General features: G+C 35.5%; 1 protein-coding gene across 5 annotated transcripts in view; it reads left to right on the top strand.

Moving 5' to 3' along the window:
- LOC126175596 (glycoprotein-N-acetylgalactosamine 3-beta-galactosyltransferase 1-like) overlaps nt 1-13,132 on the top strand; it is a 362,470-nt gene extending 349,338 nt beyond the window's left edge. For all 5 annotated transcript variants that reach the window (XM_049922463.1, XM_049922464.1, XM_049922462.1 and 2 more), the window contains 2 exons: nt 5,987-6,144; nt 6,744-13,132. In XM_049922463.1, coding sequence (XP_049778420.1) covers nt 5,987-6,144; nt 6,744-6,956 — 371 coding nt within the window. In that variant the 3' untranslated portion in view covers nt 6,957-13,132. The remainder of the gene's footprint in view (nt 1-5,986; nt 6,145-6,743) is intronic.
- The last annotated feature ends 919 nt before the right edge of the window (nt 13,133-14,051 follow it).

Raw genomic sequence — 14,051 nt, 5'->3', positions numbered from 1 at the left:
GTCACATCCATTGCTGTACACACAAAATAATATTATCATCATTTCTTTACTTTCTTTTTCCTCCATGCCATTTCCTTCCTTAACAAACCTCAACCTCATTTTCTCCACATACATTTTTAAATGACAGATTACGACATTTTAAAAAATTGATCCAACCAGCCTTCAGTGTACTGAAATTGTTTTTGCTGAATTATAATCTTTCTGTGTGTGCAGGCCACAAAGATTAGTTTGATACATCATTGAACAAATACACTTTCCGCACTATGTAGATCATAGGGCTGTGCAAGATATCATGTACTGTTTGCAAATCTCAGTCACTGAGAAGTTTTCACCATAACAGCTTTACTGTATCTGGCTGTGATTTTAGTCACTACTAGAATTCGCAAATAGGAACAGAGAACAGCATTTAACACTCAATGCAGTGTGCCAATTGTTGGCCAACATACATATTTCATACCTCATGTCTCGCGCAGTGGATGTACTGGGGTGTTTAACATATTATAACACAGAACTAATTACTGTATGAGTACCAAACTTGATAGCATTAATATCCAGAGTATGGGGTGCAAGATTTCTGTGCATCACAGCACCACTGCAGTTCCAACTATGGCCACCAGGTGCCGTGATCAGTCATTGTGATTCATAGTCTCGCACACCTGACCGGTTGCAGTGCATTTGTTGACATGTCAACATGAGCTTGGACAAAAGGAGCAGGGCATTATTGGTAAAGCTCTATTATCAAAACAATATTAATCCTGCAGCTGTATTTCGAGAATCTCACCGTCTGAATGGATTATGGAAGAGTCCTCTTTCTCCACCTTTTGTGCCGAGTGTGCTGAAGAAGTTTGAGTTAACTGGAGAACTGGGTGTCGCTCTGGGAAGAGGCCGAGGACCAGTTGCACCACAGGTAATTGATGAAATCACTGGTGTTATGGCAGACAAAGCTGTGTGCAATTCCTGATCGTCAGGCAGTACGTGTGCTGTGTACGACAGTTGAACATCCCGTGGTCCACTGTACAGAAGGTGTTTCAAACCATTCTCAAATGGCACCCGTACAATATCCATATCGTACAGCAACGTTGCACCACAGGACACATGACAACATGCGGATTTTGCTCTCCAGTTGCTCGCAAGGATTGAAGTTGGCATGGGCTGATCCTGGACCATCCTAAGGACAGATGAAGCTCATTTTCCTCTGACAGGTGAAGTGAACCCACAGAATTGCCAAGTGTGGGGGTCTTCACCTCCAGTCAGTGTGCATGAAGTTCCTCTGTATGGTGATAGCATCACCATATGGTGTGGTTTCACGGCTACGTTCATCATTGGTCCATTCTTTTTTGAACAGGTTGGCACTCAAGGAGCAAAGATGAGCCATGTGACTGGCCACTGTTACTGTGTTATACTTTGCTAGCATGTCGTACCCTCCCTACAGAAGAGAGACACATTGAGCTCAACAGCTTTCATGGAAGATGGGGCCCCACCGCACATTGCTCATGGAGTTATCTGCTTCTCCGAAACACATTTGGATATGATTGAATTATCAGCCGATTGTTTCTAAATGCTGGCCAGCATGATCACCTGATCTCACTTCCTGTGATTTCTGGTTGTGGGGCCACCCGAAGGACAGGGTTTACAAGCGGAACATTCACTCATGTGTTGATATAAAGCACAGCATATCAATAGAGAAAGCCAGCATACCTACGGGCATGCTTCATTCTGCTGTGCAGAATGCAATCCTACACTTTCAGACTCTTCTGGGCACTGATGGGTGCCACATTGAATCCCATTTCAGTGTTAGATAACGACATTTTGATTTTTCATGTAGCAACGCGTTTGACGAACTTTGATTAGGAATAGATTCTTTCACAGAAAGGAAAGAACACCATGTAAAGCTGTAGCAGGATTAGAGAGAAAAAAAAAATGCTAGGAGCTAAGGATTGAAGAAATGTGTAATTTCTTGCTTATCTCTTATCTTTATTTCTTTTATGTATCCTATATTTAATTTTATGTCGCACAAAACACAAGTTGTTAGCTAATAAGCAATACAGAGTTCAAATTTTCTGAGTAGTTCTTGTTCTTCCGATTACAAATAATCCCATCTGCTATTAAGTGCTAGTTTTTTTCTTAAGAGGGGCAGGCTGTCAAACCGCCGACTGGGAGCAGGAGAGGCACCACAGGAAATTTCAATTTCCACTGTCCTGAATATAGTTTGATGGCATCTATTACAAAATATACATTTTTCAATTCCACAAGCGAAATACAGTGACGTGCGGTAGAAGAATGCTTTATGAAGAGGTGTGGCACTGAACTTTGGCATACTTAAGACCAAATAATATGTCTTACATTTCCTCGAACATATATGTTTCAGACTTTTCAGAATGATGTGCGCTACAAGGTGAACATATTTTTGAAAATTCAAATTTTTTTTTTTTTTAAGTATTGACCCGGTTTGCAAATATCGTAGATCCGGGGGGCTGATCCGCAGAGCAATTATAGTGGGTAGTCTCCACGTGACCTGTGTTTACATTTAGTGATTTTGGTTTCCCCTTCGTTTACTCTCACGTCAAATGAAACAAAACGGAAATCTGTGGCCAGGAGCTATCAAGTGAATTAAAATACATTCACATAATTATGGAAGGCTAAAATATGTCATTAGTTTCAGATTTTATTTTATTTCTACCTTTCTGACAGTCAAGCATTAATGGCCTTCAGAACAATGAAGTTATTTTTGTTTGTTTGCTAAAGAAATTTGACTTTTATTAACCTTTTTCGCAGAGGCAGTATTTAAAACAATATGTTTAATTCCACAGTACTGGCTAGTTTCAACTGTTCGCTGCATTTCATGTGCACATTTTCATTTTCTGGCACGTATGACATTATATCATAATAAAGAACCAAACATATTGTAATACAGTACTGGTGCTCCAAGAAAATTTGCATCCCGAAAACCACACTGAAAAGCTTAATATCAGGTCAAGGTCTACTTCATTGGGAATCTGGACATACGAATATGCAGTATGCACTTTAAATGTGCACATTTTAATATGGTTAACGAAATTCCAAAGCTCTTGGAGTATCGTCTGATGTCTTGTATCTTTTAAGACATAATGTTTTACAAGTACTTACATACCGTCTTCCTTCTTCATGAAAACTGCACGTGTCGCCTGTTATCTGTGCTCTCTGGCAACTACTGAAACCAACCTATTTCTAACAGGTCGCAGGAAAATATTGCGAATAGTGGTCTGAAAAGCGTTACTTTCTAAGTAAATATCCTTTTACATAAGTTGAACTGTGTGCAGGAATGTACCATGTATCTCAGAGCATTTGACTCTCATTAAAAATCAACTCTTTGATGACGAGCCATTTAGAAGAATTTCAAGCCCAGAAGATCAGACATTTATGTCATCACTAAAAATTTTACTGGCACATTTGTGTGATATATCTTGAAGTGTAACACGCGCAAAAAAGATCAAAATTATATGCGAAACCTTAGTGTCTCTTGCAGCTTCAGACCAATATCATATGTGGAAGCTTTGCTTTTCTTGTAGCAACACTATGTATATTAATTTAAACTATTAACTTTCCCTGTTTGTGTGTTTGTGCTACTTAACATTGATGGTGCTGTTGGCTGACTGCATCACTTGTCGTATGCTCTTAGTATCCGCTGTCATCAGCTGGCGAGATCTCGTGTCCTGAGTTATGACTGACTAACAAAAGCACATCACAAACGCGATTTCAATGATTCATAAAGTAACATGTGGTGTTTGGTGGAATTCCAATGTATATTTTCGTAATACGAAAATACGCAGCGTACAGGTTGCTGCACATCAAAGATATTTCCAAGACGTGTCTTTTTCCCTGAGTTTCGTTTTCTAAAGTGCCGGGAAATTCTACGCCCATGTATAAAACCGTAACCACTCAAGGGATTGATAAGGGAAAATATACTGTCACTTAACACGGAAAAAGTGTGTTTTCACCCAGGAGAAAGTGCATTTTTAACCGGGAATTCCTGGAAAAATCCAGGATTTTTTTTTCCTTGTCCACGTAAACACCCTTTAAAATCAAAAATAAAAATATCAATAAAAAATACCCAGTAGTTTCTGTAAAATTATTTGAGAAAGATGGCAAGGTGTGCACCTGTCGGTGTTGGAAGTGGGAAAACAATGTCTCGTAGCACTCAGCATCCCCCCCTCCCCCCCCCCCCCCCCCCTGCAGCTCTCACCACTACCACTCTCCTCACACTTGCACAGCCAATAGCGTATCTACTGGCAATATTATTCTGCATGGGCTTAATCACAGTTGAAACACTAGTTCTACATCTGTATTAGAAACTTTTCCACCCATTCCTATCCCAGTTGTGGGCAACACATCAGTAAGCTAAGTATTTGGTGAATCTCATTATAGGCCATATTTACCGTGCAACTAATATACGTTTCCAGTGACTAGTTGTTTGCTTCTTGTTGAGATTGGGAATGTCACTCCTTAGCTTGTTCAGACCAATATCAAAAAATACTTTTTGTATTTGGTGCATAGATGCAAAGGCATGTGCTGTACAATATCTTGTAGAGATTCATGTAGATATAGATACAGAATGATATGGGAAGAAACTGTGATCAGAAGTCTTGGAACTCGATTTACAGTTCCACTGAATCCGCTATAGGTTAGGAGCCAACCAAAAGGATTTAAGGAGCAGTAGAAGTGCTCTATCTGTAACTAAAGTGCATGTAAGCAGATGTCACCATCTTATGGTGCAAAAAATTAACCAGACAGTGTGTGGAATATTTGCTGGTAATATCACCTCTTAACTTCTACTCATTTAATTTGCTTATCCATACAGGGATGTCCTGAAAATTTACTAGCTCACATGCAGTCAGTTTTGGAATTTTTAAGTCCATCCTTAGGCACCTAGTGGCTGTCAATAACTGAACTCAGAATCTCAGTGCTAATAAAGACTCCCAAGTCTGCATGAAACACGACCATAACAAAGCTATCTGACAAAGTGACCAACATATGAATTCAAGAGTGCCTAATAAGATCAAACATAGCACACTTAAGTACGTCACTCTAAAGATCGAGCTTATGCATCTACCATCAACCATTAGTCTTGTGATATGTATAGGCTAATCTTTACTGGCCCTTTGCTAGTAAGTTAAAAAAAAAAAAAGCTGTATAGTCAAATAATGGTTGTGGAGAAGGCCATTTACCACTTAAACCCACAGCAGTCAGGTTAGCAACATCTTCTCTTTATGTGGCAGGTGAGTTTTGCAATATCTTTAATTTGGTTAATTTGTGGCACTGCATCTAGTATTATAGTGATTCATTAAGACAGTGTAACATCTCACAAGGCTGGGTGCTGATGACCGCTGAGTTGAGCACCCCACAAACCAAACATCATCATCATATCACAAGGCATGTAAAAATGTTTCTCGCAATGAAGAAAAATTCTGTTGAAAAATTTCAATTCTGTGTCATTTACATGTAGTTTACTGTATTTTCTATTTTAGTTTTGATAGTAGGTACATGCTTTTCATTAATGTACAGTACATTTAATTTTGTAAGGTAAGGTTCTATACAATGCTCATTGTCAAAATGAGTCAAGAATCTTTTAAACTGGGTGACAGTGAAGAGAAAAAGAGGGATCAAATTGTCAGTGGTTAGGAAAAATAGTATATTCAAAAGTGACATGCCCTGGCTGTGCACAGTAACACTATCTACAGCTGGATGACTTGTCAGTCAAACTGTCTATTAATGAAAGCTGTATAAAAATCCCTACAGTAGTTCTCGAGACTGGCCTTTATTTACTGACAGAAAAACGGAAAGGGGCACTTCAGTTAATGTTAGTTAATGTTGGCTTTGAAGTGACCATTGTTTAATACAGATAGCAGCCAGAGTAATTGGTTTGACTATGCATTATGCTGACTTTCTTTTCTGTTGTTACTGTGTCATGTTTAATGTGTGTGAGGATTGAGAGTTATTTAATTTACAGGTAAATGTCTAGAAGCTGTGGGGGTTAAGGCTGCTGATTCACGAGATTCTCTTGGTCGAGGCAGGTTCTTTCCATTTGTTCCAGAACATCATCTTATTCCTGGACACACTGACAAGAACTTCTGGTACTGGAACTATATTTATTATGAATCAAAAGAGGTAAATTTCAATGATATTTCATTTCTTAAAGATTAGAAACACATTATGTGTATATAATTACTCAAACTATTGATGTTTAAAATTCGCAAAAAAAAAAAAAAAAAAAAAAAAAAAAAAAAAAAAAAAAAAAAAAAAAAGGCAGTGAAGATATAGAGGATGTGTTGAGAGATAGGTAGACACATAAGCTAGATCTCTGAACAATGTAATTCAGCTTTCAAACTTGAATTCCTTATCATAGAGCACACTGTGGCTAGTATGGCTACTTTCCTCCTCCTCCTCCTCCTCCTCCTCCTCCTCCTCCTCACTCCCCTCTTTTGTGTGTGTGTGTGTGTGTGTGTGTGTGTGTGTGTGTGTGTGTGTGTGTGTGTGTTCCCACATGCACAGCTCATCTGGAAATCCTGTTTTTATATTAATATTTAGTAAAATGCTAAGAACAATGAGAAAATTGCTTATGTGCAGTGTTTTACAAAAATTTGATAAAAGGAATACATTGAATGTTCATAAATAAAGTACATTGTCACCATGACAATAATACACTTTACATATACATTACATTGTTATTTTAATTTTTGCTGGTGCTTTCATGTCTTGTTTTACAGGGCCTGGAGTGCTGTTCTGACAGTGCAGTCTCCTTTCACTACGTTTCACCTAATCACATGTATGTGCTTGAATACCTTATTTATCATCTACGCCCATATGGAATTACTCATTATGTGGAAGAGCAGGTTTCTTCAGATGAGCCCATAACAGAAAAAGCATCTGACAGTGGAACATTAAAACCTACAAAACGTGAAATCAAAAATACTCATTGAGGAAGTGGAGATTCATCAAAGGTGATACAAGATGTTAGTTTGGAGTTCAAAACATATACTTACAGTTACCTGTAAATGGTTGAAAAGCATATGTGGAAGGCCTTGTGAAACCAAGGTTCTTTTATTTCCTATGAATACCTCTGATACCTGTTAAAGTGATTTCTTAAGAGTAAGAAATAACGGAACTTTTTTTACTGTGTTTTCAATTTTAAGCAGAAAGAAAAATTTCAGATGTGACTGAAATGAATCACGTTTTAGTGTTCTGAGATTTTGTATGTTCCAGGGTTCAGTATTCTTAAGCCATAGATCTGCCATTAATATGAAGGTGTTTAGGTGGTAATTGAGGAACTGATTGTAGTTCAGTGTCATGTTTCAATTTTTAATTTTAGCTGTCTTAATCAGCTTTTGAAGTCTGACTATGATACTGAGTTTTTTGCCAGTAAAGAAACTATTGTGAAAATTTTGAGTAGTTAAAAAGAGACAGTGTTGACTCCTTGAGAGCTAATGACTAGTCATGTTAGATTTTTGCCATGGGTGAATTCATGCACTCTTCTGTCTGTGATAATAAGAAAAGGATTCATAACACAGTATTGTTGTGACAATTTTGTACAAACTAGGTTGCTCATTAATGATTATTCCTGGGATGAAAGACTCCAGTCGCTCTGGTGTTTGAGGAGCAACAGTAATGTATACTGGTGAAATTCTTGTGATCAATAGATTTTTGATTTTGTGGAGAAAGATTTGTACGTGTATGTGAGTTTAATTTGTTTGGTAATTGATGTATGTCCTCTTAGCAGAAATTGAAGAATGAGGAAAATTTGTGGATTACTACAGATGTCTGTGATTGTGCCATATCAGGACTTCTGTATAGGTTTAATAGCTTACATATCTTAAATACAACTTTGAAGTTTGTAGTTTCTTTTATCCTGTGTGCATTTACTTGTCCTTGAAACAAGCTGAATTAAAAAAAACTAAATAAATAAAAGCAGGGCCTTTGGCCAGCTGTTCTCATTGTGTGCGTTGTTTAATGGCCACCATTGTCTAATTTAATGCTGCCTAATGCATAACTTACTGTATACTATAAATAGAGTGCACCGTAGTGTAGTGGCTGTATTTTCAACAAAAACATTTAGTCTTGTGATTAAATTTATATACTTTTCCAATTCTTTTGATACCACTCAGCACCTAGTAACAATATCAGTATCTTAGGTCAGTTTGCATATAAATTTTTTGGATGTAAGGCAACTGTGGAAGAAAAGACTGATATATGATATTAATGAGTGAAATCACACTGTATTTCTTGTATTTTTGCAGAATCTCTCTCTCTCTCTCTCTCTGTTTAAAATTCTTTTTTGCTCTGCTTTGCTGTGTGTGAGCTTATCTACTGTAAATCATCTCATATGCTTTTCTTGTGAATTTCTTTTGTTATGCTTAGACAGTGAAGATTCATTGTTTTTAATTCTGAATTCAGTCTGTAGAAAATGTTAATGTAAACAGTTATTTGTCATAACTAGAGACTTTATAAGATAAGAGTCTGCAGCAGCATTTAATTTCTGTGTATTGTGCAGTGGTCCTACATGTAGTGTTCACAACATATTTTCATACTCTAAGAAGAATATTTATTCTGCAGTTGTTCTTTTTTGTGCTGCTTACAGTGTTACTCTTCCTTTTATATATTTGTAGTATAAAAGACTATACAAAAGACTAGGAGGGAAACTAAACCCATTTTTCATTCTGTGTGTTATGTGATGTATTAGTTGCAAAGTTGACACCTTCTTGGAGTCGTCTTACCACATTGTACTGACCTCCAGCCTACAATGAATTTAATTAAAACTATTGAGCACAAATGTGATAATCATAATACACCTACAAACATATTGATATTCGTTACATTGAATTAAAAAAATGATGTCTAGTATATTTTTTCAGCTGATACACATCAACAATATTCTGCACTTGTAGATATGGAACTATGGAAGTTTGCTCTATTTTTGCTCTGTTCTTTAGTTTTTGTGTCCTGTCTTTTGTGTTACATTGGAGAGTAGTCAGAAGTAAGGATAATAATTTGATATTTCAATATGTTTCATATGAATTGCTCTTTGATGTTTGACAATCAACCAACACAGTAAAAAGTTTAAGGTTACATTATTTTCCTCCATTGCTCAATAAAGTATGCACTCACTGAAAATTATATAACAGAACACTGAAATTGTAAATATCTGAATGTTACATTTAATAACTACTCATGTCATTAAATACAAGACACATCAGTTCCACAGTCACCTAATGGATTTTTTGTATGAATTTTTCAACTAATATTTTATTTCATGACTTGTTAGCCCCTCTTTCTTCAGTCACATGTCTCCTATTTTTCACAAATTTTAGAATGTTAATATCAGGAATTTTTGGCCTTAGAAGTTTGTTTTTTAAATAATACATTCTTCAGTATAAACTTGGCAGTAGTGGTCTAGTGGAAAAATAAACAGTTATACCGTTGTGTAAAATCATAAAAAGATGGTATATTGAGCATTGGCTATGAAGAGTGCAAGAAGTATCGACCATCACATCACCATGTATGCAGTTCCAATTTTTCAGTGATGTATTTGTAGAAATATACATTTTTATGAAGTAATTGTCTTCTTTGATTAATTTAGATACACCAAAAAGAAAATTTATCCATAGTGGCAAGAGTTTTTTGATTGTATTGGAAAACAGCACACTGGTGGCAGTAGGCTGTTCATCACTTGAGATTCACCATTTATTTGATTCATCACTAGGTTCTTTAAGGCTTTCCAAGATTCATATATGTTTGACATCGTGTCAACTGTTGGGAACTATCTGAATTGTTATATTATTCTTAAAAATCAGGTTTGCTTGGATCATTTGTAATTATTTTTATTTTTACAAGAAATCTTGGTGAACCTGTTTTTTAAGAATAATATTTTGAGGTTTATTATGTTATAGATTTCTCTGGAATTTGTTCAAAACAAATGATCTCTCTGTGCAGATTTCATTGTAGTTCACGTACAGGCATACTTAAATTACTATAGATTGCATTATTAGTGTTTTGAAGAAGAAGTAAATTAGTTTCTGAACCAGAAAAGACATTTTTATCTTATGTTGGACATTTCATCATCTTCATACTTTTGGCCTTTAATTATTGAGAGACATTCTAAATAGTATGAGAAGCTATTGTCCTGCATCCACTTGTCTTCATTTTCAGCTGTGTATGACTGACTGTGAAATCTGAAGTAACTAGTGAAACTTTCTTGTGACATATATGTGCCACAGTGTACTACTTGAAATGTAGATAGTATAATAGTTTTCTTGAGACCTGAATGTTGGTGAATGTAAATATATTATGAAGTGTAAGTGCTATCAACTCACAGACTACATGCATATCATGTGCACAGTGTCGGAGAAAATGCTGACCAAGATTATAAGATGACAAAAAGCCCAAGAATGATAGACAAATCTGGGAGATTTAAGAAAAAAAAAAAAAAAAAAAAAAAAAAAAAAAAAAAAAAAAAAAAAAAAAAACGCTGCAATCCTAGTGACTTCATGGGATACATTCCACAGTGATTTTGCTTTCTGTGATCTTGCTTAAGCTATCTATTCCAGCAAATGTATTTGTTTTCCTGTATGTTGTTCTATCATTTGTATTAATTGGTTTCCAGAAAAAAGTCAGTGCACTCTACTTTATTATCCCACATTTCCTTTGCAAACTAAAACACTGTGTTAACTGCTTGTCTTGATAGAACATTGTAAGATGATTTTTTTTAAACTATGGATATCTGAAGATATACTGTTATTTGTCTTTCTAATATTGGTCCTCAAATTTCCTGCAGATGTTTTGAAAGAAATTGTGATTTTAGTTTAAGAAATCTGAATTCATAAAGGGCTTTGTAAGGAGGATGCTTTTACAACAAACTGTGCAAAATCAACAGAATGATATGTTTTTTCCAATTTGATATACCAAGACATTTTTGTTCTTACTGTCAAGGGCACCCATACCGAGGGGGTTAGAATCCTCCCCTCCCTCATTCCTCCCTCCTCCCTAGCTTTCAAGGAAAATAAAAAATATGGTGTAGTCAGGTTTTTCATTTAAAAAAATGATTTAAAAGTCAGTATTATACAGGTTTTTAACAGGCTAGAATTGGAACTTTATAATGGCTACTTATAAGTCACCTTTCATCTTCCAAAATATTAAAAATACCTCTTGAACTATCGTATGGGCATTCTTGCTCACTATTATCATTCCTTATGCTGTCACCTTTACTTGAGTTATTCAGGTAATTATATCAGTGTTTTAACTATTTTTCTACCCATGAGTAAACCTAATTGGTGTTAAATGTAACTTTATTCCTTACCTGAAGAACAGTTTATATGATTTGATTCCTTATATAACTTTTGGGGCAGACTACTAGTTTGTGTGGGGTCTTGCCCACTCGTCTCGTATAGGGTGCCTAAAGGATGCTGCATTCTCGGAATGCTGTACAACAGTTCAAGCAAATGACATTAGTAGTTTTATTTCAATAAAGCAGATTGACAGTACTCAACTCGTATTTACAATAGTGTCGCAAGCGATGGGCGACATGCAACATAAATCAGTGTCCTTGGCTGTATACAGAGTTCATGCAAGTTTGACACACAGTTTGTGCATCACTAATAACTGCTATCGTAGCACTCTCAGCTAGGCCGTGCTAATACTCTGTGAATACTGTCCACTAATTTCCAGCCGAGGCTGGCAGAAGCGGTGCTTAATTCACTTCGGCTAGATGCCACTCTTAACATGGCGATGTTGTCTCACTGCCTTCTCTGGTCTTGCATTCTTCTTCTTCGTTCCGGCACTTTTGTTTATACCAGTGAAGTTTGCATTTGTCATGCCATGGCAGAAATTTTCTATATCATATGACTTGTATTTACTTTCAAGCCTACTCTTGCTTTTATTGTGCAATAGTCATCATGTTAGCAATTTATTGGAAAATGTCCACAATAAGAAACTGATGTATTTGTTATACTGGTCATTCCATTCCTGTTTACCAAACAGTATGCTCAGGACTATAAAGTTTAAAGTTATTTTAATTTCCAAAATGGATCTTTCCATTTTTCAGTTTAATTCTAATCTTGATTTATTTATTTTTCCTCATTTATTCAGAACTGTATTTAGTTAACTCTTTCATTTTACAAAAGAGAATTCAGATAAGAATAAATTACTTAGACAAGTAGATGCACACATGACTCTATTGATTACAAACGGTATTTTATAGAAGATAGTGTAAAGTTAACCTGCCGTCTGGGAAACTCTTGAGGTGCAGATTGTGTGTAGATAAGTTTGTAAAATAGATCACAAGATGAATGTTTTCTGTGAATGAATTTCAGTTTGATCAGGAATTTTGTACGGTTAATTAATGGAAGACATTGAAAGTGTCACATTATGTTATTGTTATTACTATGTAAATTGACCAAACATGGCATTAGATGAGAATCTGCGGAGTTGATTTTTCACCTTTATGTACAGAAAGTTTGATACAATCCAGTTATAAGTTTATTATTGAACGTTTTTGAAAAAAATCAGATACTTCCATTATCTTCATCATCATTGTAGTGCTCTGCAATATTTAATCATAGTTTCATGTAGGTGCTATACCCAACTTTTATACTTTAGTCTTGTTGTTATCCAAAGACTCCTGATGTGCCAATAGCTTTCTGTGGTTATTTTGTAAATATCACTGTTATTGTAACACTAATTTGCATGCTGCATTTTAAAATAGGCTGTATGAAATTATTTTATTGTTGTGAATGTTGAGATTTTTATCAGTTTTTATTGTTTTTATTGAAATGTTTTTAAAGTGGATGAAATCTAGGCAGTTGGGAGATTACGTTCATACTTTCAGCTTCCTTTTTTTTATAATTCTTTTCAGTTAAATACAAGTGGTAACCAGTTTGCATTCCAAAGTATTTAATGATACATATTTCTATTATACCTGTTGGTTGTTGTATCCTACAACTCAGTTGTTTATTGATGTTCACTTTGAGAAACACTCATTTCATTTTGGATGGAACAATGAGAGAAAAGATGGACAAGTGGGTAGTTTGTAACAAGTGTGTCAAATTTGTATCAACTGTTACCAAAGACCATGAGAGCAAAATGAATAAAACAGAATGCAATGATATTGATGATCTATTTGTCCAAAGAATGTGTCACTGAGATGTATAAATGTAAAGTATTTTTTAACGAACAGTGGAAAGTCCAGATTGGAATAACAACAACATGGAAGGATAGATTGCTATTCACTGTAGAGAGGAGATTTTGAGTTGCAGGCAGGCACGATGAAAAAGACTGCTAATATTTAAATCTTTTGGACAGAATTGTTCTGCTGCAGTAGAACACACACACACACACACACACACACACACACACACACACACACACACACACACACACAGATAGTCAGGCTTTAGCACCTTAAGACAGTGGCCATGCATGTGTAAGTTGAGATTGTGTAAATGTATGTGTGTTTTTCACTGCAGAAGAAAGTCGTTGTCTGAGAGCTTTAATATTTTAGCAGTCTTTTTACTGTGTCTGTCTGCAACTCAATGCCTCCTCTATATGGTGAGACTCGACGCCACCTCTATAAGATGAGTAGCAATCTATCCTTTCTGCATTGTCATTGTATTTTTTAATTATAAAGAGAAATGATGTGTACATAAAAATCAGATGCTGGCATTTGAGATGGAAGTGTGACTTGTCTCTGGATAGACGTTCGTAGCTTCTTAGTATATTCATACAGTTTCCATGTACTGAGATTATAGCAGTGTTTTTAATGTTCATTTGTAAAAGAATTCCTAATTTCTTGTTGTTGTACATACTATTCAAATTTGTACAATTAGCAAAATGCCGATAAAAATGCAAGCAACAAACACAACAACACATCTATGTATTTAACAAAACACAAATAACTTTACTTTATAAATAGTAATTTTCAGAGCTTAAGAATAACATTATCATTATTTCTTGTTAGGGAAACAGATTTCTTTCTGATGCCACTTGTATTATGGTTTAATCCACACATGCTGTGCGCCAAATAAAAA

Source organism: Schistocerca cancellata, chromosome 3, assembly GCF_023864275.1.
Source record: "Schistocerca cancellata isolate TAMUIC-IGC-003103 chromosome 3, iqSchCanc2.1, whole genome shotgun sequence".
Taxonomy (NCBI): Eukaryota; Metazoa; Arthropoda; class Insecta; order Orthoptera; family Acrididae; genus Schistocerca; species Schistocerca cancellata.
This window is presented reverse-complemented; position numbering and strand designations above follow the sequence as displayed.